General features: G+C 41.9%; 1 protein-coding gene across 7 annotated transcripts in view; it reads left to right on the forward strand.

Moving 5' to 3' along the window:
* Positions 1-23,304, forward strand: part of CACNA2D1 (calcium voltage-gated channel auxiliary subunit alpha2delta 1) — a 642,096-nt gene that overhangs the window by 71,634 nt on the left and 547,158 nt on the right. For all 7 annotated transcript variants that reach the window (XM_053252730.1, XM_053252724.1, XM_053252726.1 and 4 more), the window contains exon 2: positions 17,919-18,000. In XM_053252730.1, coding sequence (XP_053108705.1) covers positions 17,919-18,000 — 82 coding nt within the window. The remainder of the gene's footprint in view (positions 1-17,918; positions 18,001-23,304) is intronic.

Below are 23,304 nucleotides of genomic sequence, written 5' to 3' on the forward strand. Positions count from 1 at the left end.
ACAGCAGCATGTTCCACTCACCATCGAGAAAATGAATGAAAGAAAGAGAGAGTCCCTGGGGGGGAGGGGGGAGTCTGGGCTGTGGCTTCTCCCCCCTTTCAGCCCCACCCAGGGTGATGCTTGGAGCGGGGGGGGCGCCGCCGCCGTTAGCAGCTGTGTGGCAGGCAAGCGGCTGCACAAAGCTGCCCTGTCTCTCTGCGCGATGGTGCCTCCCTGCCGGGGCTGCTCAGCGGGTGCTTCGGCGAACACCAGCTCTGGGAGTGTCTTCCCTGATCGCGCCTGGCAGACAGTGGTGTCGGCTGTGGGTTGCCTTCCCGCCTTTGGGGAGATCCCGACACCGAGGTAAAGCAGACCCATCCCCAACCATCCTCAGGAAAGCGGGGGGCAGGGGGGGAGGGAGGACGCGTGGTATGCTTTGCCGGGCGAGGTGAGGGGAGGAGGCGTGGGCGAGGGCCCCCGTTGAGGCCAGACAAAGAGTCTCTGCCTTACTCGCCATCAAGGCTGTAGAGGTGGCTTTTCCTGGGCTTCTCGCAAGGAGGCTGCCTCGCCCTGTGGCTTACTGGCCTCCTCAAAGGCAGCCTGCTTGCCCAGCCTGCAGTTCCAATGAGAACACTTGTTGTTTGCTCTTGGTTGGAGAGGGGCAGATGGGATGGAAGAAGCCCCTGCAGGCTGTGCTCAGATCTGTGCCAAGTGCTTCCTGGAGCCTGCTGAGACTTTGGCACTTGCCAGCAGGCAGTGAGGAGAGTCCCTCCTGAGTTGGCTGCGTCCACCTGCCCGTCACCATTCAATATTTATGTGCATTTTTAAAATTTGGGGCCCCTTCATAACATATGCTACAGGCCCCACACTAGCTTAATCCGGCCCTGTTCATCTCTATTCCTGGTCAGCTTCACGTAGCGCTCCATACCCCTTTCTTCCTTTCCGCCAGTATTACCATTAAGAGGTCCTCCCCCGCTTTTAAAGTACTTCTACTGTTTATTGTTTTATGTACAAATTTGTTGTTTAATAAGGAGAATTACCAAATTATCTTGTGCTCACAGGAATTGGTCCTGCAAGTGTCGCGTTCAACTTGCAGATTTATCTCACAACCAGACAAAATATGTTCATATTGTTTTGGTGTTTTTCAAACTGCTTAGGGTTCATGCATTTATATCTCTCTGTGATTTTTTAAAAAGATAATGATATGAGGAACCAATAATTAGAGCACATTTCAAATTCCCATTTTTATAAATCTAATACTTAAAATGAGGAATGAAGGAGATTTTAACAGTAAGCACTTGGTCAGCCACTGCCTCAAAATTAGTGTTTTAGGTTGTACCTTCAACGTCTTTGAAAATTTTTGTGAAGAAAAGGGAATTAGTAGTTGAGTAGTGCTTGTGCAGGGTATGAGAACTGCTTCTTCTGAACACATTTGTTTACATTTTCTGGTCAAGTTTATTAGCTGGGGAAATGTTTGTAAATGTTGATATGTATCCCAAATGTATGGACATCACCTCTGCCTTGCTGACACAGTAGAAACCGGTATCCCCGATATACTCTGACCCTAGCAAAGTTTGTGGGAGGATGGTTTAAGAGCAGCAATTGGTCTGTACACACACATACACTAAAGTGAGTGTGTGTGTATGTAAAGATTATTTATGTAAACTATATAAACACACGTGCACACGCACACACAGGTTATATAGTGATGTCTGTCTGTCTATCTCACTATATTAGTTTCCCACTTGGTTTCTCAGTCCCCCCCCCCCCAAATAGCCAGGTAGTTAATCTGAAATATTTGAGGAGGGGGGAAATCAATAAAAACACTTAATGTGCTTTAAATGTTATACTGAAACAAATTCAAATATTTAGGTGGAAAGAAATAATTGATTTATTGAAATAATAAGTCAATAAACATAGTATGTACACTTTCACACACTTTCTAGGGATTGAAAAACATTAAGTACAACTTTGAAATTACCAGGTTTTCCTAATATTGCATTGGCTTCCATTTATTGTTGTAATGAATTTTAATGAAACAATTAGCAAAATTCAGACTAGCATTGCATGCATACAGCAGTGCAAGTTCCCAACTATTGTTGTGCTGATGCTTGAGCAGAGGAAGTGTGGTTTTCTCTGATCTCCTCTGCTCTCTGAAGCCCACTGTAAATCTCCAAAATTTGTCCCTGAGGGTCAGGGACGTATTTTGATGATGCTCGTTGATCTTCAGAGGGAGATCAGTAAAAACTGATTCAAAGGGAGATCAGTAAAAACTGCCTCTTCATTTGCTTAAGTGACAGTGCAGTGGTAAGCTGGATCTCATATTGCTGCATGTGTACAGTGCTAGTCTGGATATTGGCCAATGACATTTTAGAAATAAAAATTTCTATGTAAAAATTATGGAGATATTTTATGGAATGTTTTCCCAGAAAATTTAACCTTTTGGAAAATTTTCCATGAAGTATTTTGCACCTCATATCTAGTCTGATCTACAAAAAAATTCAGGCTGAAGGTGGGGATTCACATGATTGAATGCTTCTTCCAACAAACACATTCCTTCACATAAAAGGCTAACATGCTTTACTAGCCCACTTGCATCTAGTTTACTGTGCACAGCAAATTTCTTGTTTGGACAAACTTTTAGTCACACCAACCCCCCTGTGCTGTCTGAAGCATAGGTTTATCATCTCTGTGAGAATCACACCTTAGGGTAAAGGTAAAGTGTGCCATTGAGTTGGTGTCAACTCCTAGCGACCACAGAGCCCTGTGGTTGTCTTATGTAGAATACAGGAGGGATTTATCATTGCCATCTCCTGCGCAGTATGAAATGATGCCTTTCAGCATCTTCCTATATCACTGCTGCCCAATATAGGTAGGATTTATTAAAGCCTTTACTCTGTAGGTTCTGTAACACAAGAGTTAAACTAGCCTTGCTTCTGGCTCTTTCCTTAAATAATTTTTTAGGATTTAAATTTTTCTGTGTGACTTAGTTAAAAGATTAAACCTACATTGGTGAAATGTACATTTCTTTAAAATATGTGTTGTTTCATTTCTACACTGCATTTACAACACTCACACATGCTCTTATCCAGGCTTCTTTGTTACGAACTCTAGCAGCCTCCCAACTCTGCTTATAACATTAGGAACATGCTGTGCTTGTACATTTCTACCCTCTCATCTTTGGTTAGTGTGCAGTGTTGAATCTGCACCAACATTAGCTTGTAAACTTGTGGTTGAAACCATGGTTAGAAACTGACTTGCAGACTCCACTATAATGTTAACTGTGGTTAGTGGTGGTGTAGATGTCTGGCTTTGCCACAGTTAATGCTGACTGTGGGGAATTCATGTGTGTGAGTGGTGCAGTGCATTGTGGTTAGCACATCACTGGCATTGTGTTTGCACCAGGCCTTGTGTAGTGTGTGGAAAACATGCTGGGCACTACTACTACTACACTGATGAATATTTATATACTGCTCTTAAACCAAAGTTCTAAAAGCGGTCTACATAGAAAAATAAAGTAATGCATAAATGAGATGGTCTCCTGTCCCCAAAGGGCTCACAATCTAAAAAGAAACAAAAGGCACATACCAGCAAGAGCCACTGAAGGGATGCTGTGCTGAGGCTGGATAGGGCCAGTTGTTCTCCTCCTGCTAAATATAAGAAAATCACCACTTTAAAAGGTATCTCTTTGCTCAGTTAGCAGGGCACAATAATTACTAACTTGGTTTAAAGTGCCCTCATGAAGACTGCAGTTCATACAGATTGAAACTGGCAGGATTGGTAGTCAAGATCATAAAAACAGCCCTGCTTTATCAGGCCCAAGGCCCATCTAGTCCAGCATCCTTTTTCACACAGTGGCCCACCAGATGCCGCTGGAAACCACAGGCAGGAGTTGAGGCCATGCCCTCTCTCCTGCTGTTACTCCCCTACAACTGGTACTCAGAGGCATCTTGCCTTTGAGGCTGGCGGTGGCCCTCCGACTAGTAGCCGTTGATATAATAATATGAAATTGCCTCTTCCCCTTACTCTTGCTTGCACATGGTATGATGACTACATTCATATTGAATTTAGGTTAATCATGGGTAATAGTAAAGAAGCAAATTGTGTACACTAAACAGAATTTTTCCAAGCCCAACAGGATAGCTTTGGGAATAGATACTTAAATATTATTATTATTTAAAATATTTCTAGACCACCCAAAACTTGTATCTCTGGGTGGTTTACAATTAAAATAATTTAAAACATCAAATTAATTAAATTAATACTGCTTGCACCTCTAATTTTTGTCCTCATTTGTATAAATTATCCTATCCTTTAAATCTTTTAATCTCTTATTTACCAGTATCTGATCTGTCATATTTTATTGTCATTATGATTCTTTCTTTTTTCAAAGGCAAATATGTCATGCATATATATATATTTTGAAAAATGCATTTTGTATAAACTAGAATGTGAACCTTGGAGGTTAAACACAACTGATAATACTCTTTCATGCATAAAGTGCCTTAGTAAAACTGCATTTAAGCATTTCATGAAGTCCTATTAAATGAGATTTATTCTGCCATTTCCTTTTATCACAGTACTTTGAAGGATTAGTGTTGTGTGACAAATCTACCACACATTAGAATGTTCATGGTAATTTAGCATTGTGCACAATTATGTATTAGTAATAGAAGAGACTGGATACTGATCTGATATAAATAAAAACTGTATGAATGATCTATTTGTGTCTGCCTATTTGTTTTTTGCATGTGTAAAAAAACTACACTATGGATTCGGTAGTTAAACAAGTCAGACAACTGTTGTCTCAGAACTGCCAATAGGTTTGCTGCCAGTTTTTTAAGAGTGAACAAAAATAGCCATATGTGTATTTCATCTCATCTGAAAATAGCAGTTCATAGTGTCTGAAATAAAGGTCCTAGGCTAGCACTGATGAGGGGAAAGCTCATGCATGTACTGGGACCCAACATTATCTTGAGCGATGGTCCTCCAGCAACTTACTGTCGTTCCTACTGGGAATAAGATAACTAGACAGCTTGTTGTTTAGATCTGAGAGCTGAAGCTTCCACGTGCTTTAAAATCTTACCAAGGGGCAGGTGGGGGCGCGGAGTGTTTACAGTCTGTTCACCATGGCATTGCTTGGTACTAGCAGAGCAAGCACTGTGCTTGTGCACTCTTCCTTTCTATTTCTTTCCCTGTTCCTCCTAACTTCACGTATTCTGGTTCCTAACAGTAGCTTCAGTAACAGTAAGCCAGTAACTTTTTAATTTGTAGGAAATCAACATTTATCATTTACATCCAAACTGGCAAACAGTGGTTTGTGCTTGCTCTGCAAGCCTAGGTTTGATCCCATTTTGTAGGACAAACAGAAACCATAGTTTGCCTGTTACGTAGTTTGTAATGGCAAACTATGCTTACTAATTCATTGGGAAGTTTATTAATTAAGCAGAATATGCAGGGACAGAATGAAGAAAAGGGGGAAATGCAAAGGTGGGACTTGTCCTTGTGGTGCCAGATGTTTTGTGTGAACTACCCCTTAGTGAAGGGTGGGGAAACTTGGCCCTCCAACTGTTGTTTGAACTACAACTGGAATTGTAGTTCAGCAACAGCTGGAAGGCTCAGTTTGCCCACCCCTGCCTTAGTGTTGTCCTAATTTACTAGCAAAAGGCATGGCATGATGGGTTTGTGTGTATGTGTACAGATCCTGTTTATTACAAGTAACTCTGGGACTATAGTGAGGCTCTGAATATTCTGCTTATAAATGCACATTTCATCCTCCACGTCTGCTAAATGACACAGTATCACAAGGAGAAAGCAGGTAGAGTCCTCTCTTTAATTATTCCCAAGTGAAGCATTTTACTTTTTCTTACTGGAATTTTGACTATTTTGAAGTAAATGGGTTCACTCAGAAGTATCCTTAGGCTACACTTATTCCCTACCCTGGAGACCCCAAGGTTTGCAGTGTGGGGCAGGTTTAAAGCCCTCTCAACAGTTCTCTGAACTGCAAATTGGCTCATAGAACTGAATGTGAGCTATGGGCTGGTTTGGACAATCTTTGTAATAAGTGGGTTTTAGAGTGCAGCAGTAATCTCTTGATCTGGGCATTTGATTGATTTTCTTCATGTAAGCAATAAATAGATAACCACTTTTAAGAGCCTTGAATGAAACACCTCCAGGAAACAATGGCAATCAATGAAACCTAACTTAATTAAGACTTTTGTCTTTTATATAAGATACTTCATATTTAACTTTGCCCAACCGGCCCACCCATGTGAGCGTGCCAGGTCTTCCTTCCTCTAGTGTGCTGTTCCTTAATCACATGGTAGCATGGTTCATCCAAACTATCCCTCTACTTGCATTCCGAACAGTATTTTGAAGTAGTTCAAATACTATTTTAAAGGAATACTTTGGACCACACATAGAGATTTGAACCACTCCACAGGTGGTTATGGGACAGTGTGCTCTGGGAAGGTGGGAGACATGTGCACCTATGGAATGTTCAGGTCTTTATCACTTGGGATGGGTTGGCTGAGCCAAGCATTGTCTGAACCAGCCCAATGAGAATCAACTCATTCTGGATTTGGTTTCTTGGTTGTGCGGAGTTGTGATGGAAGATGGAGGGGAGCTGGTCTTGTGGTAGCATGCATGATTTGTCCCATTTACTAAGCAGGGTTTGCCTTGGTTTGCATTTGGATGGGTGACTACATGCGAGTGTTCTAAGACAGGGATCCTCAACATTGGGCCCCCAGATGTTATTGGACTTGAATTCCCATAATGCCCAACCAAAGGCCACTGGGGCTTGGGATTATGGGAGTTGAAGTCCACTAACATCTGGGGGCCCAACGTTGAGGATCCCTGTTCTAAGATACTCCCTTTAGAGGATGGGGGCAATCGCTTAGTGGTGGAGCATCTGCTTTGCATGCAGAAGGTCTCAGGTTCACTCCCTGGCATCTCCTGGGAGGGATGGGAAAGACTCCTGTCTGAAACCTTGGAAAGCTGTTGCCAGTCAATGTAGACCATACTGCGCTAGATGGCCCAATGGTCTGACTGGGTATAAGGCAACTTCCTTTGTAACTTGCAAACTAGCTTGATATATAAAGCCAGATAAGAGAGGAAGGGAAACCAATGAAGAAGTGACGGTGCTCAGTTCAAACAGTGCAAGTAATTTTGTCCAGCTCAGTTGATGATTTTGAAATACCTTTTGAGTGCTCGTTTATTTCATGAATCACTGTTGTGGCTAGGAATTGTTCCACGTGCACAGTTAAAAATAAAACTGCAGCCAAAGGACTAGCAGAGTAATCTGGACCTTATGCTGTGCTCAGTGTGCCAAGGACTATTTTAAATATAAGCAAGATTAATAAATCTCAGTTTTAAAAAAAGTGGAATAAAGCTTACTTTAAAGTCATTATACATGATAAATTTCTAGGGGTGTTAAATATGAACAGTAATAACTGGGTTTTAGAGTGCAGCAGTAATAGCTTGATCTGGGCATTTGATTAATTTTCTTCATATAAGCAATAAATAGATAACCACTTTTTAAAGCCTTTAATGAAACACCTCCAGGAAACAATGGCAATCAATGAACCCTAACTTAATTAAGTCCTGTATCTTTTATACAAGATACTTAATATTTAACTGCTTTATCACAGTTATCTTCTTGAATTACTTAAATTATAATTTTTCTTATGATGCGTATAGCTTTATATATTTATATCAATGTATGATCCAAATTATTTTGTATTGGGCATATGTGTCATTAATTTAATGAGGAAAAGTGGGGGAGAAAGTATTAAAATAATGGCCTGCTTTTAATTTTCACAAGCAGCCTTTTCATTTTACTTAATGTAGGGCTATAAATAAAGATTCTGTCTTATATGGGGTGGCAGTAATGCATCCATTGACTAATACTTAAAGGAGAGTTTGATCTTGCTAGTTTAGGAGAAAACCAGTGTTCAAATAAATGTATTCAATTAAATAAATAAATAAATAAATAAATAATTTGTTGTTTCTCTTTGTAAACCGCCCTGAGCTATTTTTGGAAGGGCGGTGTAGAAATCGAAATAATAATAATAATAAAATGTGGAACATCTTGGTTTGTATGAGGAGAATCATAGAATTTTAGATAGGGTTGCCAACTAGGGACTTTTATAGAAGACATGTGACTATTTTGGGGACCAAATGACTTTTTTCCCCCATTAGAAGGAATAGAGACTATTTGGGGGACCAAAAACCTTTTTCCTTTTGCATGGGTTGTGCTGTCCAAAGTTCTGGGAAGCAGCTGGAACAATTTTATTTGCTCAGAACTTTGCTCTTATGAGCAGCTTCTCTTCCTCTGTCTCCTTCCCCTCCCTCCTGACCATCCATCCAATGGGGAAGCTAGAGTGGAGGTTCTGCTTCAGTGGCAGGTTTTAGAGTCATGTGATCCAGAAGCACGGAGAGCTGGGTCTGGCAGGTGCAGCTTGCATCCTTCATGTGGTGGTCACTGTGAGAAGTTAGCAGTTAGCTAACTTTACTCAGTTAGCAGCTACCCCTCTTAAAAAGGCACCTATTTAAAGTGGTGAATCTCTTCTGTTTATCATGGGGAAAGCAACTGGCTCTATCCAACCCCAGCAAAGCATTCCTTCAGTGACTGCTGGTGGTGTTACCTTGCAATTCTTTTTAGATTGTGAGCCCTTTGGGGACAGGGCTTGTTTACTTTTACTTTTCTTTGAAAACCACTGTGAAACTTTGTGTTGAAAAGCGTATATAAATGTTTGTAGTCATAGAGAACAGGAAGTGAGTGGGAGACGATGCATGCTCCACTGCGCCAGCATGCAAAAAGGCTGGCTCGGTAGCTAGCTGGCTGTCCTGCCTTGAGCCAAGAGGTGAAGTTTCTGGCCTGCTTGGGAAAGCAGGCTGGGTGATGCATGGGGGAGAAAGACTGTGTGTGTGGTAAACCTAATTAGGAGCTGAATTTACGATTAAGTAGCAGGGGCCTTGAGAACTCTGCATCTAGACAGCAGACTGAGCAGACATACAGATCGCCTGGATATCAGCTTCACAGTGCTGAGCTGTATTTATTCTCAACTTATGCAATGTTTATCAAAATGTGCATATATAATACCAATAAACATAGGGACATCTTATGCAAAGTGGATACTTTCTGGAGACTTTTTTTTTGTTTGAAAAGCATCCTCTATTTTCACTTTCCCCCACCATCTTGGACCTGACAACCCTAATTTTAGTTAGAGGTGCCCTTTGGACTGGACTTCTAGGTGGAAATCCACCCCCCCATCTCCCCTCCCCGCCAGATTCTCTCAAAAGTGTCCCTGGGGGCAGACGAGTGAGTGTGCAATTGTGCTGCAGGAGTGGCCCCATCAGTGCCAGGATTATGCCCCCCCCCGGCACGGGCTCGGTGACAACTTGGCGATTGCATCTGGTGCGCTGCTGCTTCTGCACCAAGGGAAGCTCTCCCAGGTGCATGCACAGCCAGGCTGCTGCTACTCCCCCCCACCCAGTGATCAACTGTTTCGTGGTGGTGGGTGGACTGGTTTAGGCAGAATGCTGTGCACATGCGTTCATGCCTGCCTGCCTGCCTTTCATGCCAATGGGAAGCTGAAATTTTCCTGCTCATGGGCAGCCAAGCTACTCGCTAGTCACAGGGCTGAGCTTCAAAGGGACAGTATGGTGATTGCTGCCCAGTGTATCCGTGCGCCCACCACCATCGCTGCAGCACCCTCCGTGCCTACCTGGTGCCTCGAGAGGATGATGAATGAAACATGAAAGAACCCCAAGTGAAAATTCTCAATTAGCATTCATACACCTTAAATCATGAAATATTCCCTTTTTAGCAAATATATATGTTTAATAATAGCAATTCATTAATTCCAATATACTGATCCCAAATACCAGAATGATATCCAATGTCCGCAGATTAAAAACATACATAAAACAATTCATTCCTATTATAACAAATATATAAACAAAGTCTCTTTTTAAAAAAAGATGGCTGTTTTGGATGTTACTCAGTCAATGCAATGGAGTTCAGTGTGTGCGCTTTATTGAAATCCCAGGGATATATCCAGAGATTCAATTTAAAAGTATCAAGTATTTCCAAGAAATATTTCCAACAATGCTTTACAGTATTACAAAATCCATATGGAAACTGCTGTTTGGGAGAAGCATATCCAATGGTTATAATACACCAGACATGTTTCACCTGTTTCTCAGCCTTCCTCAGTGGTGTTATTTCAAGGGTTCCTTAGTGTAGTTCTTGTATCTCAAAATGGAGACATCTTCTCCCTTTGCTTTGGGACTCCTCCTCCGGCCCTATTCAAGGGACCATTTGCTTCTGATGTTGCTCTCCACTCCAGCCAGGGGTGTGTGTGTGTGTGTGTGTGTGTGTGTGTGTGACTGATGGTGCACCACGAGCTTAAAAAGACATAAAACAAACACCATCTAAAACACATCTTAAACCAATATAAAAACAATTTGAAAACAATTCAAAACCATTTAAAACACCCCAAAACCATTAAAAAAAACAAAACCAATTTGTGCAAATTATATAGGTTACACAGCTTAGTTTTGTCTGGTGCATAATTTTTCTTTCTTTCTTTTTTGCAGTGTATATTCAGACCTGATTAAAAGTTCAGTGTATATCATATTACTTTTCTTTTTGTGGTTAAACTGGAACTTTTTTAACTGGCAGATAGAGCCTCTCAAATAGTGTTTACCATTAAACTTGGATCTTTGAGTAAACATATTGCCATCAGATGGATAAATTCTTGCTTATAATCATGAACACTAACCCCCCCCCAAAAAAAATCGTGGGATGGATTGTCATGATTACATTATGTTAAAGGTGCCTTTCCCCATTTGCACTTGTGTTTCTTCAGCCCCACTTGCTGAGAGATTCTCTTTGAGCAAATATGGCTAGCATACAGGCAGCCTATGTGGCAATGCAATTTCCTGCAGACTCCGAAGTGAAACATACCTATAAACTTGGTGGGGGTGGGGACAGAGTCAGTGCTATTTGGTGTTACCTTGTTGATGTCTCCTTCTTGTCCCTTATCTGATTTCCAAGGGAAGGAACCTGCTTCCCGCTCTCCGCTACTCCATTCAGCTTCCTCCTAGGGCAGCACACATCCTACCAATGTTCCCTCCAACACTTTCATTGCTTAGATTACTGCAATGCATTGTACATGGGGTGCCTTAGAAAATGGTCCGGAAACTGCAGCTGGTACAAAATAGGGCTGCGAAATTATTAACTGGGACTGGATGTTTTGATCATATTATTTATTATTTTATTTATTTATTTTACATATTTTATACTGCCCAAAACATACGTCTCTGGGTGGTTTACAACAAGATTAAAGAAGTAAAACATTAATTAAAAACAAAAACAAGAAACTTAAGACACAATAATTTAAAATTTAAAACAATATTCTAAAACAACATGAAAAAACAATCAAAACAGTATCAGTTAAAAGCCTGGGTGAACAGATGTGACTTTAAAGACTTTTTAAAAATTGTCAGAGATGGGGAGGCTCTTATTTCACTAGGGAGCACATTCCAAAGCCTTGGGGCAGTAACAGAGAAGGCCCATCCCTGAGTAGCCACCGGACGAGCCGGTGGCAAATGCAGACAGACCTCTCCTGATGATCTCAATGGGTGGTGGGGTTCATGACGAAGATGATGTTCTCTTAAATACCCAGGGCCCAAGCTGTTTAGGGCTTTATAGGTTATAACTAACACCTTGTATTTTACCCAGAAACATATCGGCAGCTAGTGTAACTCCTTCAATTCAGGAAGGAGTATGCCAGTGGGACTTGGCTTCACATGCCTTGCCCTATATGTCCCAAGCCAAACCTTAAGATTTTCTTCAGATGCTCTCCTCTGGGTGCTCCTGCCAAATGAGATGAGTCGGGTGGCTGCTAGGGCGAGGGCATTTTTGGTAGTTGCATCCCATTTATGGAATAGCCTACCCAGTGAGGTTCACCTGGCTTCATCACTTTGGTCTTTTAGATGCGAGGTAAAGACCTTTTTGTTCACCCAGGCTTTCTAAATTCTGATTACAGATTTGATCTAATTTTTAACTAATTTTAAAATGAGTTTTTAAGCTGCTTTGTATTGTATTTTGTATTTTCTTTGCACCTTTTTTGGGTCTATTATGATTTAATGTGTTTTCATTGTATGTTGTGAGCTGCCCAGAGAACAATTTATGGGGCAGCTAACAAATAAAGTTTATGGGTTTTTATGTCTGTCTGTCTGTCATCCTTGTATTTATTTAAGCAAGAAACCTGATTTGGAAGCATGCTCACTGTACTCATTCTAGACATTTTTGACTCCACAGGTAAGGAAAGTTAAGGGGAGGAAAGTTTCTGCAAGTTTGTAGCAGAACCTGGCTGTAGACTGCATTGATTGACTAATTCCCCATGCTGTCACCAAGAAACCATTCCCCACATTTCCAGAATAGTTTCAATTTTTCTTTGTTAAAACAAAAATAAGACTGCAAATAAATGGATAAGTATACATGCACTACTTGTTTGAAGGGCCAGAATCACATCTTGAACCAGTATTTGAATTGCTGTTATGTCTGTCATTCTAGTTGTGAAGGTCAGAGGATGCTAGGAGTTTGTTTTTTATACACTTGTCCCTCGCCTATTGTGGTTTTCCCAATCACAGATTTGAGTATCCATGACTGGGAAATTGTGACTGCCCTTGCCAACTGCAATCTGAGCATCTGTGGTTTGGTGATTTTTTTGTGGGGTCAGAAGGTCATTTCTTGGGTCAGGGGGTGATTTTTGGGGGTCGGGGAGGGGTTCTTTCAACTAACTACCTAGTTTTCGGTCGCTTTGCAACTGCAATTCCCCTAGCCCCCTGTTTGCCACAGAAACCAATGGCTCCCCAACTGCGAATTCGCCAACCGTAAGGGTTTCCAGGAATGGAACCCTCATGGTTGGCAAGGGAGGACTGTATTTCATCTATGGTCACCCTATTTCTAAAATAGTTCTCCAGGTACATTTGGAGTTTATGCTTTGGCTAAAGGAATTTTGATGTCGAGTCAGTTTTTAGGGGGCAGGTTGTGTGTCCTTAAGTTGCCAGTCAGAAGCAATATTCCAAGTTGAATCTGGAGGTTCTTTTTAGAGAAGAATATTGAGAGGCATTTACATAAGAACAGCCCTGCTGTAGGGATCTGCAAGCCAGCTTGAGGTTGAGCTGGCTCATACTCAAATTGACCCTGGTTCAGCTCGAGGTTGAGCTGAATCCCCCGGGCCATTCCAGGCTAGTTTGGGGGTTTTTTAACGGAAAAAATGGCAGACTTACCTCCATTGTAGGACTTCAGTTCAAGTCCAGTTCTACTTGAACTGGTTCTACTTGAGTCCAGTTCTACTGGTTTTGTGCACACCCCTACCCTGCTGGATCAGGCTCAAGGCCCATCTAGTCCAGCATCTTGGTTCAAACAGTGGCTCACCAGATGCCTCCAAGCCTTGCCCTCTCTCCTGCCGTTACCGCCCTACAACTGGTATCAGTGGGCTGGTATTGACCGGTGTTAGTTGAACTTAAACAGTTTAGCAAAATTTCTCAGTTGGGTTTCTTGTGCCCCTACTAACTAATATTTGTTGCAAGCAGCAGGGTGCGTAAGCCTGATGTCTGCTCTTTCTCTTGATGGTTGTAATCCCCAAGGGGAAAGTAACTTCCGAACCCTGCATCGTCTTCTGTGTTTGTGCTGTTTGACTTTCATCTACCTCTGTCCTATCTCTACTAATCATGTTAGTTTCTGACCTTGTCTTTCTGCTGAGTATGTGCACATTTTTTGTGCACAAGGGACTCTGGGCATCTGTGACAATTGTGCAGCTGGCCACGTTCACTTTACTTCCCAATTCCAGTGTTGTATTCTATAATTTAAGTCATCTTCTAGAAATTGGTTGGTTCTCAGTTTGAAATTTGTTCCAGGCAGGAAGGGGGAAAAGACAGGAGTTATATTGGATAAATGCAGAATTGCTTGCTTTTTCACTGCTACTGACTCAGACCTCGTTTATCTTCATTTTTCAAATACCTTCTCTTTTCTGTTGAATTAGCATGTGGGTAGGGTCTCTTTCATTATTTTAAATGCACAGTAAAGCAGTATCAACCTGCTTATACATGATTTTTGGATGGAGCATTTTTCTTCTATCAAGTGTGGCAGTGCCTGAACTCTCAAAAACGATATGGATATAATTAATACAAAGATAATTGCATTTTGCAGAATTTGGTTGACCCCCCCCCTTATGCTGAAGAATAAATTCTGCACTACATTATTCGACACACTTGTCCACAATAAGGATGGGTGTATTTTGTAACATAGGATGGTGTATTGTAACATACCTACCAATATGTGTAGGTGGGGTGCAATGACTTTTTAAAAATTCTGATGAGTCAGAAAACTGATATCCACATTCTCTAGACAAGGGTGGAAAATATGTATTGGTAGTGGTGGGTGGTATGTCAGTGTGTGCAGGAGGAACAAAACAATTTCAAAGGAAGGAGGACTTTCTAACTTTCTTTTGATATGACATGCACTTTGCAGTGAGGTGCATGCTGGAAAACAACGTGGGGGGTGGAAAAGAGAAAGAAAGGTGTTGGATACAAAATATTTTCTGTTCTATGAACTCACACACAAATCATTTGGGTCATGTAACTTTTTATAAAACCATTTTGCTAAGAATGTGGGCCATTGTGCCTGGGCATGATGGGAGTTGTAGTCCAGCAGGATCTGGAGACCCAGGTTTGTGAACCCCTGTCCTAAGGTGTTGTGCATATAGAGATTAAAAGATTCTGACATGAGTAATCAGTAGGACTGTGCAAATCAGAAACCTGGGAATTCCGATGTTGGAATTCCTGGGCTCTACCACCAGAAGACATTAGAGCACGGGGCAAGTGCCCTGGGTAGCCCGCTGATGGTGGCGGCCTTTTAACTGGAGCCATGTAATATAACTGGTCTCTTTTTCTTGAGCAGTGAAGCATCATTGTAGACAACCTGGAGTGGTACTTACCATCTGAATCTAGTTCTTTTGTTCTACATAGTTGAAAGCGGTACATCTCTTAGGTGAAAGTGGGCAAGCATGCATTTCCTCCTGTGTATTTATGTTCCGGGCATCTTCAAGCATATTTTTAGGAGAGTCTAGCCTAGTTGTTAAGTACTTAAAACTCATCAGTAAACTGCATGGACCACTGGCAAACTATTCCATGTCTGTGTATAAGGGGAGCGGCCTGTTGTCATTTAATGTGCCGGATTGCTCTCTTGGATGTTAATATGTCTGCTATGGGTTTTCTACAGGGTTTTCATCACAGTTTAATGTTCTGCTTGAACAGTCAGGAAAAAGCCTTCTGCCTGAACCTTTGTTTTGCTGACGTCCTAAACAGCAGCAAAAAAATTTCAGTGCTGTCTCCTTAAGGCCCCAGACTTCACGTTTGGTGTGACATTTTTCTTGTTGTTAAATAAACTCTGACCAAGAGCAGCTGTCAGGCAGATATACTCCACAGGCCAGCATTCAATGAAACACCAGACAAGCATTTTGGTGCCCAGAGGCTCTGATTTTCTTTCCCTCCTATTCCCCCGCCCCCCCCCCCCCATTTAAGAAAGCAAAATTAAGTGAAGCACAACATCTTGATTAGATATCATTATTTTACCAACAAGAATGTATTTCATCTTCCTGAGTGGAAGTGGTGTATATTTTGCTTAGTTATCTGTGCTTTTTAATATGCAGTGAGGGCATCTCATTCATAAACCATTCCAGGTAATAAGAGTTTGGCATTTGAAAAGTTTATATGAGGTCTTGCAAGTCTGGAAGCATGTCCTAGAGAGTTCATTTTTAGAAATGCAGATGTGCTACAGTCCAATAGTGGCATATGAAGTCTCAGAATGGGAAAGGCATATGCAAATAGAGACTCTATTATTAAAGATATTCCACTTTGTCCCATGCAAGCGAGTGTGTGTGTTCGTGTGTGCGTGCTTTAATTTAATGCCTTAGTTTAATGCCACTGAATTAGCCTTAATTAACTAGCAAGAGTTTAAATTCTTCTCCATGTTTCAAGAAGACTGAAGAATAAGTTTTAATCTACATTATACTGTATATATAGCCCTCATAGTCTATACAGGTGGCCCTCGTCATCCAGTTTTGGCACCTGCAATTTCGCACATCAGCAGTTGGGTCTTATGCAGTTTGAAAAATACAGGAAATTCACCTATTCATGGTTGCTGGGTGGCCGGAAATGACCTAAGAGGTAAATTCCGGCCTCCACTTTGCTGAACAGAGCCATTGTGGCTCTTTTGTGTTGAATGAATGACTAATTCCCCATGGTTTTTCACAGAAAATTAGGCTTTGGGGGGCCATTGCTGGACAGTTGGAGACCTACAGAACATGGTACAGGGCTTTCAGGGCTTTGTTTTTTTTAAAAAGCCGTGTGTTACGGGAACATAACCCACAAATTCCTATTGCCTCAAGGTCTCATTATCTGTGGTTTCATTGTCCGCTGTTTCAGCCGACAGTGGAAACCTTGTGGATAACTAGGGTCACATTTATATGTTTTTGTGTCAACAATGCCACACAACTGTGTGTGTGCCTGTCACAATGTGCAAGCGTGCACAATGTGCACATGCACAGTGGCAAGGAGGCATGCTTCCGTCCCACTGGACCATTTTAAAAGGCAGTGCCAGTGGCGGAAATGTGGTGAGAGTGGTAAAAGCACCCTCCCCCATCCTTAAAGAGATCCCCCCCCCACTTTGAACTGGCTCGGAGGTGCACATCCCTACAGGCTACCTCATGCAGGGTATACTAGGAAGTATACTAAAGTATGTGCATGAAACATAACTCGTGAATAACTGTACATGCATACAGATCTGTACACTGATTGTACGCATGTTGAACATAGCGTTTGGACACACTATGTGAATAAGGGTACGTTAGCAACAGAAAGGCTGCTTGAGCTAGGATTCCTGCCCCTCAGCACCCTTCCACCTTGTGTTTAGGCAAACTGCTCAATGTCCACTTAGCTATTCATTTGCTCCCTTATTTTTGTGTTAATTTTTTTTTTTAACGTGTGAGACAAATCTGAGTGAGGAGGTTTTACTGTGACATCTTTGTGGCTAATGGCAGTGTAGTGGAGGTGATTTGGAATGGGGCTGCAGTATGAATAAGAACAGGATAGACCCTCCCATCCATATGTAGCATAACCTTGGACCACCCCTTGTGGCTGCTTTTGGGCAACTCCCTATCTAGAGTTGGGACTTCTAAACCATAGAGTTCGCTCATCACTTCTAGTTTGTCCTTCAGTAAACTGTCTCTTAGCATCAGTTGTGGGAAATAATGGGGGGAAAGCATCGGTTTTGTCTAAATGGTGGTTGATAGCTCTTGACTCCGTCTCGAAATGCTTGGTCAGTCTATTTTCAGTTAAAGGTAAAGTGTGCCATCGAGTCAATGTCGAGTCAATGTTGAGTCAATGTCGGCAGAGCCATGTGGTTTTCTTTGGCAGAATACAGGAGGAGTTTACCATTGCCATCTCCCATGCAGTATGAGATTATGCCTTTCAGCATCTCCCTATTTTGCTGCTGCCTGATATAGGTGTTTCTGCGGGGATTTGAACCAGCAACCTCTGGCTTGCCAGTTAAGGCGTTTCCCCTCTGTGCCATTAGATACCCCCTTTTTTTTTTTTGGCCTTTTAAGACTAAGCAATTATGTGTCCCCTTTCCTAACAAAGTTACACCTAAAATACATAGAAAGTTTCTAAGAGAGAGCGAGAGAGAATGAGGTGGAAAAGTATGTCTAAAACAGATTCACAGCAATATCAAAGGGACTTCAGCATCAATCTGCCACATGGAAGATAATCTGTCAGTCTGTATTTGTGCTTGTGATTTTTATAGCTATTTGCCAATGATCTGATGGGACATCTTTTTCTCTTTTCCTTTTTTATTTCTGTAGGATAAAACTGTGGGTGGATAAGATGCAAGAAGATCTAGTAAAGCTGGCAAGAACAGCGAGTGGGGTGGATGAACTTGCTCAAGTAAGTGTCAATTATGTGGGTGTTGATGCAAACAAGGAGGCTCAACGGGCATTTTTCATTGCAGCTACTAAAGAGTGGACAATCTCATTTTAGGAAGAAAAAATGCTTAAAATAGATAAGGCTCTGAGTAGGATTTTGAACAGGATCAGGGGTTTCATTGTAGATTTCCTGGAGCAGGGGTTTTGTTGCTGTTTGCAGAACTCTAGCAAACAGGCTCTAAATGTAGAATGAAGAACATAATTCTTTTTATTAGTAAAACCACCATATCAAACAACCACAGATTTAAAAACAGAGCAGACACAACAGTAAGTTAGACCTAAAAAGAACCATATCAAACCACCAATGGTCTAAAAATAGGGCAGAAATAAAACAGATTTAAACCTATTTGGACCATGTCAAGAAACCATAGGGGTAAAAACAAGACATAAGAGTAAAGTAAGATGTAAAAATGCTGATATCAAAAGACTAAGGGTTGAAAACAAAGGCAATAAGTCCAAGAATATTTAAGTCAAAAGTATTTAAAATAAAAAAAATTAAATTGCAGTATTAAAAGAGAAAATTCCTACTCCCAAAAGACAAGACCTCAGGTTGTGCAGTCACCATAACAGTCATCCCCAATCAACTTCAAGTGTTGCTCTCTTAGCTGTGTGACCTTAATGGCATAAGAGGCCACTCTTACATAGTGATTGGTTCCCTGCAATAAAAAAGTCAGTTTTGTGCATCTCAGAATTTCATTTTCTTAAAAATAAAAAAGAAGAAAAAAGGTGTGTGTGGGGGTGGGGGTGTCCAGATATTGCTCTCTAATACTGATGTAAAGTTAGGATTCAAAGATACAATGGGCCAGATCTCTCGGAACAGGTGCCCAACAGACAAAGAGGCTATTCACACAAGCAGCCAAACCCAGGCTAGGGCAGCCCAGCCTGGGTTGGGCTGTTTGTGTGGAGCACTGGCTTTCTGTAATCATGTTTCTCCTCCCAGCTATGTTTGTGCACCGGGCGGGGCATCTCCCAGCTGCTCCTGCGTGATGCCGGTACACACATTGCCTCTGTGCATGTGGCCCTGTGTGTGGTGAGCATGGTTGCTGACCATGCAAATGGCTGCCACACATGTGCAGAGGCCATGTGCATGCCGGCTTCACATGGAGGCAGCTGGGAGACACCCTGCTGCCATGTGAGCATAGCTGGGGGGAGTGCTGCTGTTACAGAAGTGGCAGCAAGTGGAGGAGGAGCAAGTATGGACCTGCTCTCCTCCATGTTAAAGGGGATGTGTGATCCCTCTGTTTTAAAGAGATGTGCTGCAGTTCAGTTTCTGAATCTTGTTATGTGCTTTAAAAAGTATACAGTGTACTGTGCTTGATTGGCCAGCAAACCCGCCTGACCTGACCCCATAGAGACTCTATGGGGCATTGCCAAGAGAAGGATGAGAGACATGAGACCAAACAATGCAGAATTGCTGAAGGCCGCTAATGAAGCATCCTGGTCTTCCATAATACCTCATCAGTGCCACAGGCTGATAGCATCCATGCCACGCCGCATTGAGGCAGTAATTGCTGCAAAAGGGGCCTAAACCAAGTACTGAATATATATGCATGCTTATACTTTTCAGAGGTCCGATATTGTTCTATTCTTCAATCCTTGTCTTCTTGGTTCCATGTAATATTCTAATTTTCTGAGATTGTGGATTTGGGGTTTTCATGAGCTGTACGCCATGATCATCACAATTATAACAAATTAAGGCTTGACTTATCTCGCTTTGCATGTAATGCGTCTATCTCATATATAAGTTTCACCTTTTAATTTGCATTACTGAAATTAATGGACTTTTGCACGATATTCTAATTTTCTGAGTTTCACCTGTATAGCAAGTGTTCCCTCAAATTTTTGAGTCTCCCTATAATATAATGTTGTGCTTTTATAGGCAATGCCTAGAATGAAGAGCCTTTTCTAGACTAGATTTTCTGAATCTGTTCAATTCCAGCCCAGGCTGAGAACTGCTGAAAACGTTTGTGGTGTGGATTAACCAAATCCAGTTCTTCACTCTTCTCTGGGAGTGAAGGGGAAAAAGAAATTAGGGAAGTGTCAGGGTCAGCAACATAAATTAGATCTGCTAACTCCCACCTCCACCAAGGATTCTTTCTAGGGCAGGGTTGAGGCTAAACTCCCACATATTGGATAGGGAGGAGCCAAATTCTCAACTTCTGGAAACTACTAAATCATTTTCAAGCAGTGCCAATCGTCTTCTGTATAGAAATCTACCCTTTTCCTTATCTCTAAAAGTAACCACTATATGTGCACTGATTCCATTGTAATATAAATATTCTATTGATTTGAGATCAGCTAAGAGAGAAGTGCCTTGGCAAAACTCTGTCTAAGATGTGTAAAAGTTGTAATTTACGTTCCACCGAGAGTAATCCCCGGGTTTAGGATAGTTAGTTAAAACTAATTTATAATTAGTTATAAATTATAACTAATAATTTATGATGGGCCAGTACTAAATTTCAGGTGACTTCATGAGAGGGACTCAATGCACCAGATTCTGGTTCTGTTTGTGGATTAGATCTTGAATTTTCTATTTCTTCAAAAATGCTCATCTCAGACTTTTGCTTGTCAGTCTCCTGAACTATTACTTCTGGGGTCATGCAGAGAGAGAGAGAGAGAGAGTATGCGAGCTGTTTCGCCATATGACTATCAGCATTTTTAATCTTTTTTGTTTTCAAAGCAGAATTCTGACCACCAGTATTAATCTTATGCAAATCTATGGTACAGCCAGATTTGGAGTATTATGTACAGTTTTGTTCACCGTATCTTAAGAAGGATATTGTAAAACTGGAAAAGGCGCAGAAGAGGGCAACCAAGATCAGGGGCCTGGAATACCTTCCTTATAAGGCTACAGCATCTGGGGCTCTTAAGTCTGGAAAAGAGGCAACTACAGGAATACGTGATTGAAGTATATAAAATTATGCATGGAGTATAGAGAGTGGACAGAAAGAGATTTTTCTTCTCACACAACACTAGAACCAGGGACCATCCCATGAAACCGAAGGTCGGGAAATTTAGGACCAACAAAAGGAAATATTTTGCTCACAGCACATAATCTATGGAATTCTCTGGGATATGGCGATGGCCACTAGCTTGGATGGCTTTAAAAGGGGCTTAGACGAAACCATGGAGGACAGGTCTATCAGTGGCTACTAGTCTGGTGGCTAAAGGCCAGCTTCAGCCCTGGAGGCAAGATGCCACTAAATACCAGTTGCAGAGGTGCAACAACAGGAGAGAGGGCATGTCCTCACTAGGGGTGTGCATGGAACCAGCTGGCCTGGTTCGGTTCGAGTCAGAACTGGACCCGAACTGTCCCAGGCCAGTTCGGTCTGGCACCCCCTCGAACCCCACCCACCCGGTTTTGTTTTGGTCTGGTGCAGTTTGTGAATTTTAAAAAATTTCTTTTTATCACTTATCCCCTCCAGGGTACATCCTCTAGGTGGCAGGAGGGCCGGAGGAGGAGTGGTCCATGGGGGTTCCTCATTCAGCTGTTTGGGCCTCCCTGCTCTGGCACGGTGGCCATTTTGGAGGCCACTGCACCTGTGCAATGGGCCTCCAAATGGCCACGGTTCTGGAGGGGCAAAGTTCTGGTTTAGGGTGGCAAGGAGGCCAATAGAGAGAGGAAGAAGTCCTCTGGAGGGGGTAAGTGATAAAATGGGTTTTTGGGGGGAAACTGACAGCGAACCCCAAGTCAGAAGTCAGACCAAACAGGGGTGGTTTAATTAGACCCTGAACGTCGAACATGTTTGATGTTGAGCCTGTTTGCATACCACTAGCCCTCACCTCTTGCTTGTGGGCTTCCCAGAGACATGTAGTGGGCCACTGTGTGAAACTGGATGCTGGCCTTGGGCCTGATCCAGCAGGGCTGTTCTTCTGTTCTTAGTTACGTCTAACAGATTGAAGTTCCTTAAAATTTATTTTCTTATATTTTAAATAAATAAATAAATAAATAAATAAAGTAAGTAAGTCTGTATATTTAATACTTTTTGCTCTTTTTTTCCTTGTTACCAACCTTTGCCTTCCTGCCCACATTTTTGCATTCTTTTTTACTTGCCTGGAAATTTCTCTTTAACAACAAATCATAAGGAACATTCACCTTTGTGGTAGCCAATTTACAATACATGCTGAGATTTCTATGGAGAGTTAACGGCCCATTACACTCTGACTGGGAAGTCTTTACACACTCCAGATCTCTGATTACTACTCGAAACCAGATTTTACCATCTGAATCAACCAAATGAACATCCTCTCTTTCTTTTCTTTCTTTTCTTTCTTTTCTTTCTTTTCTTTCTTTTCTTTTCTTTCTTTCTTTATTCTTTGCATTTTATATCCCACTCTTCCTCCAAGGAGCCCAGAGCAGTGTACTACATACTTAGGTTTCTCCTCACAACAACCCTGTGAAGTAGGTTAGGCTGAGAGAGAAGTGACTGGCCCAGAGTCACCCAGCAAGTATCATGGCTGAATGGGGATTTGAACTGAGGTCTCCCTGGTCCTAGTCCAGCACTCTAATCACTACACTTCTTTTCCTTGGGTAAATGGAGTGCAAGCCAACTCAGCTGTTTTCTCTGTCACGTCTTCCAAGAGTTTATCCTTTTATGGGGCGTATCTTCCTTTATTACAAAATAATGTTTTGCCCAAAGCTAACTCCAAGGCCAGATTTAGAGCAGACCTCTCTGGATTTGACACTTGGGGGCTATTTTTCAAAATTGCAGACCAGTGTAAGGCAGGGCGTGTGGGTAGGGGTTCAGTTTCCAGTACCCCTGCCTCTCGGCCTTTTTAAAAATTTATTTTAGTAATTTTTAATTGGGGTGGTTGTCTTTTGGGCACAACATAAGCAACTTCTGGTATAATCCCAGTTTATAAGCTTGTCTGATTTAATACCATAGTTTAAGTCCAATTTACAGACCCCCCTGCAAAACACAGTAGCAAATGAGTCTAAAGAACTGTGCTGAATTTCACACAGGTGTTACCCGCTTCCTTTTCAGGGGTCTAGGGCTGTAGTTGATTTGCTGAACTTCTCAATCCTCTTGGTTTTTCTCTCTGCTGCGAGCAGTAACAGGAACCAAAGACCAGCAACTTGCCCTTCAAAATCTTCCTCCCAAAGAAAATAATGGGGCATCCAATTGTCACTATGTGTGACACCAAGTGCCTACTTAGCATCACATTTGGCACGACCACATTTATACAGAACAAGCAGCAAAATCCTATCAGGCTTTTGCAGAGGGGGAAAGGGGCAAGCAAAGCAATACACACATGTTCCTCCTCT

Source organism: Hemicordylus capensis, chromosome 5 (genome assembly GCF_027244095.1).
Source record: "Hemicordylus capensis ecotype Gifberg chromosome 5, rHemCap1.1.pri, whole genome shotgun sequence".
In the NCBI taxonomy this organism is placed as follows: Eukaryota; Metazoa; Chordata; class Lepidosauria; order Squamata; family Cordylidae; genus Hemicordylus; species Hemicordylus capensis.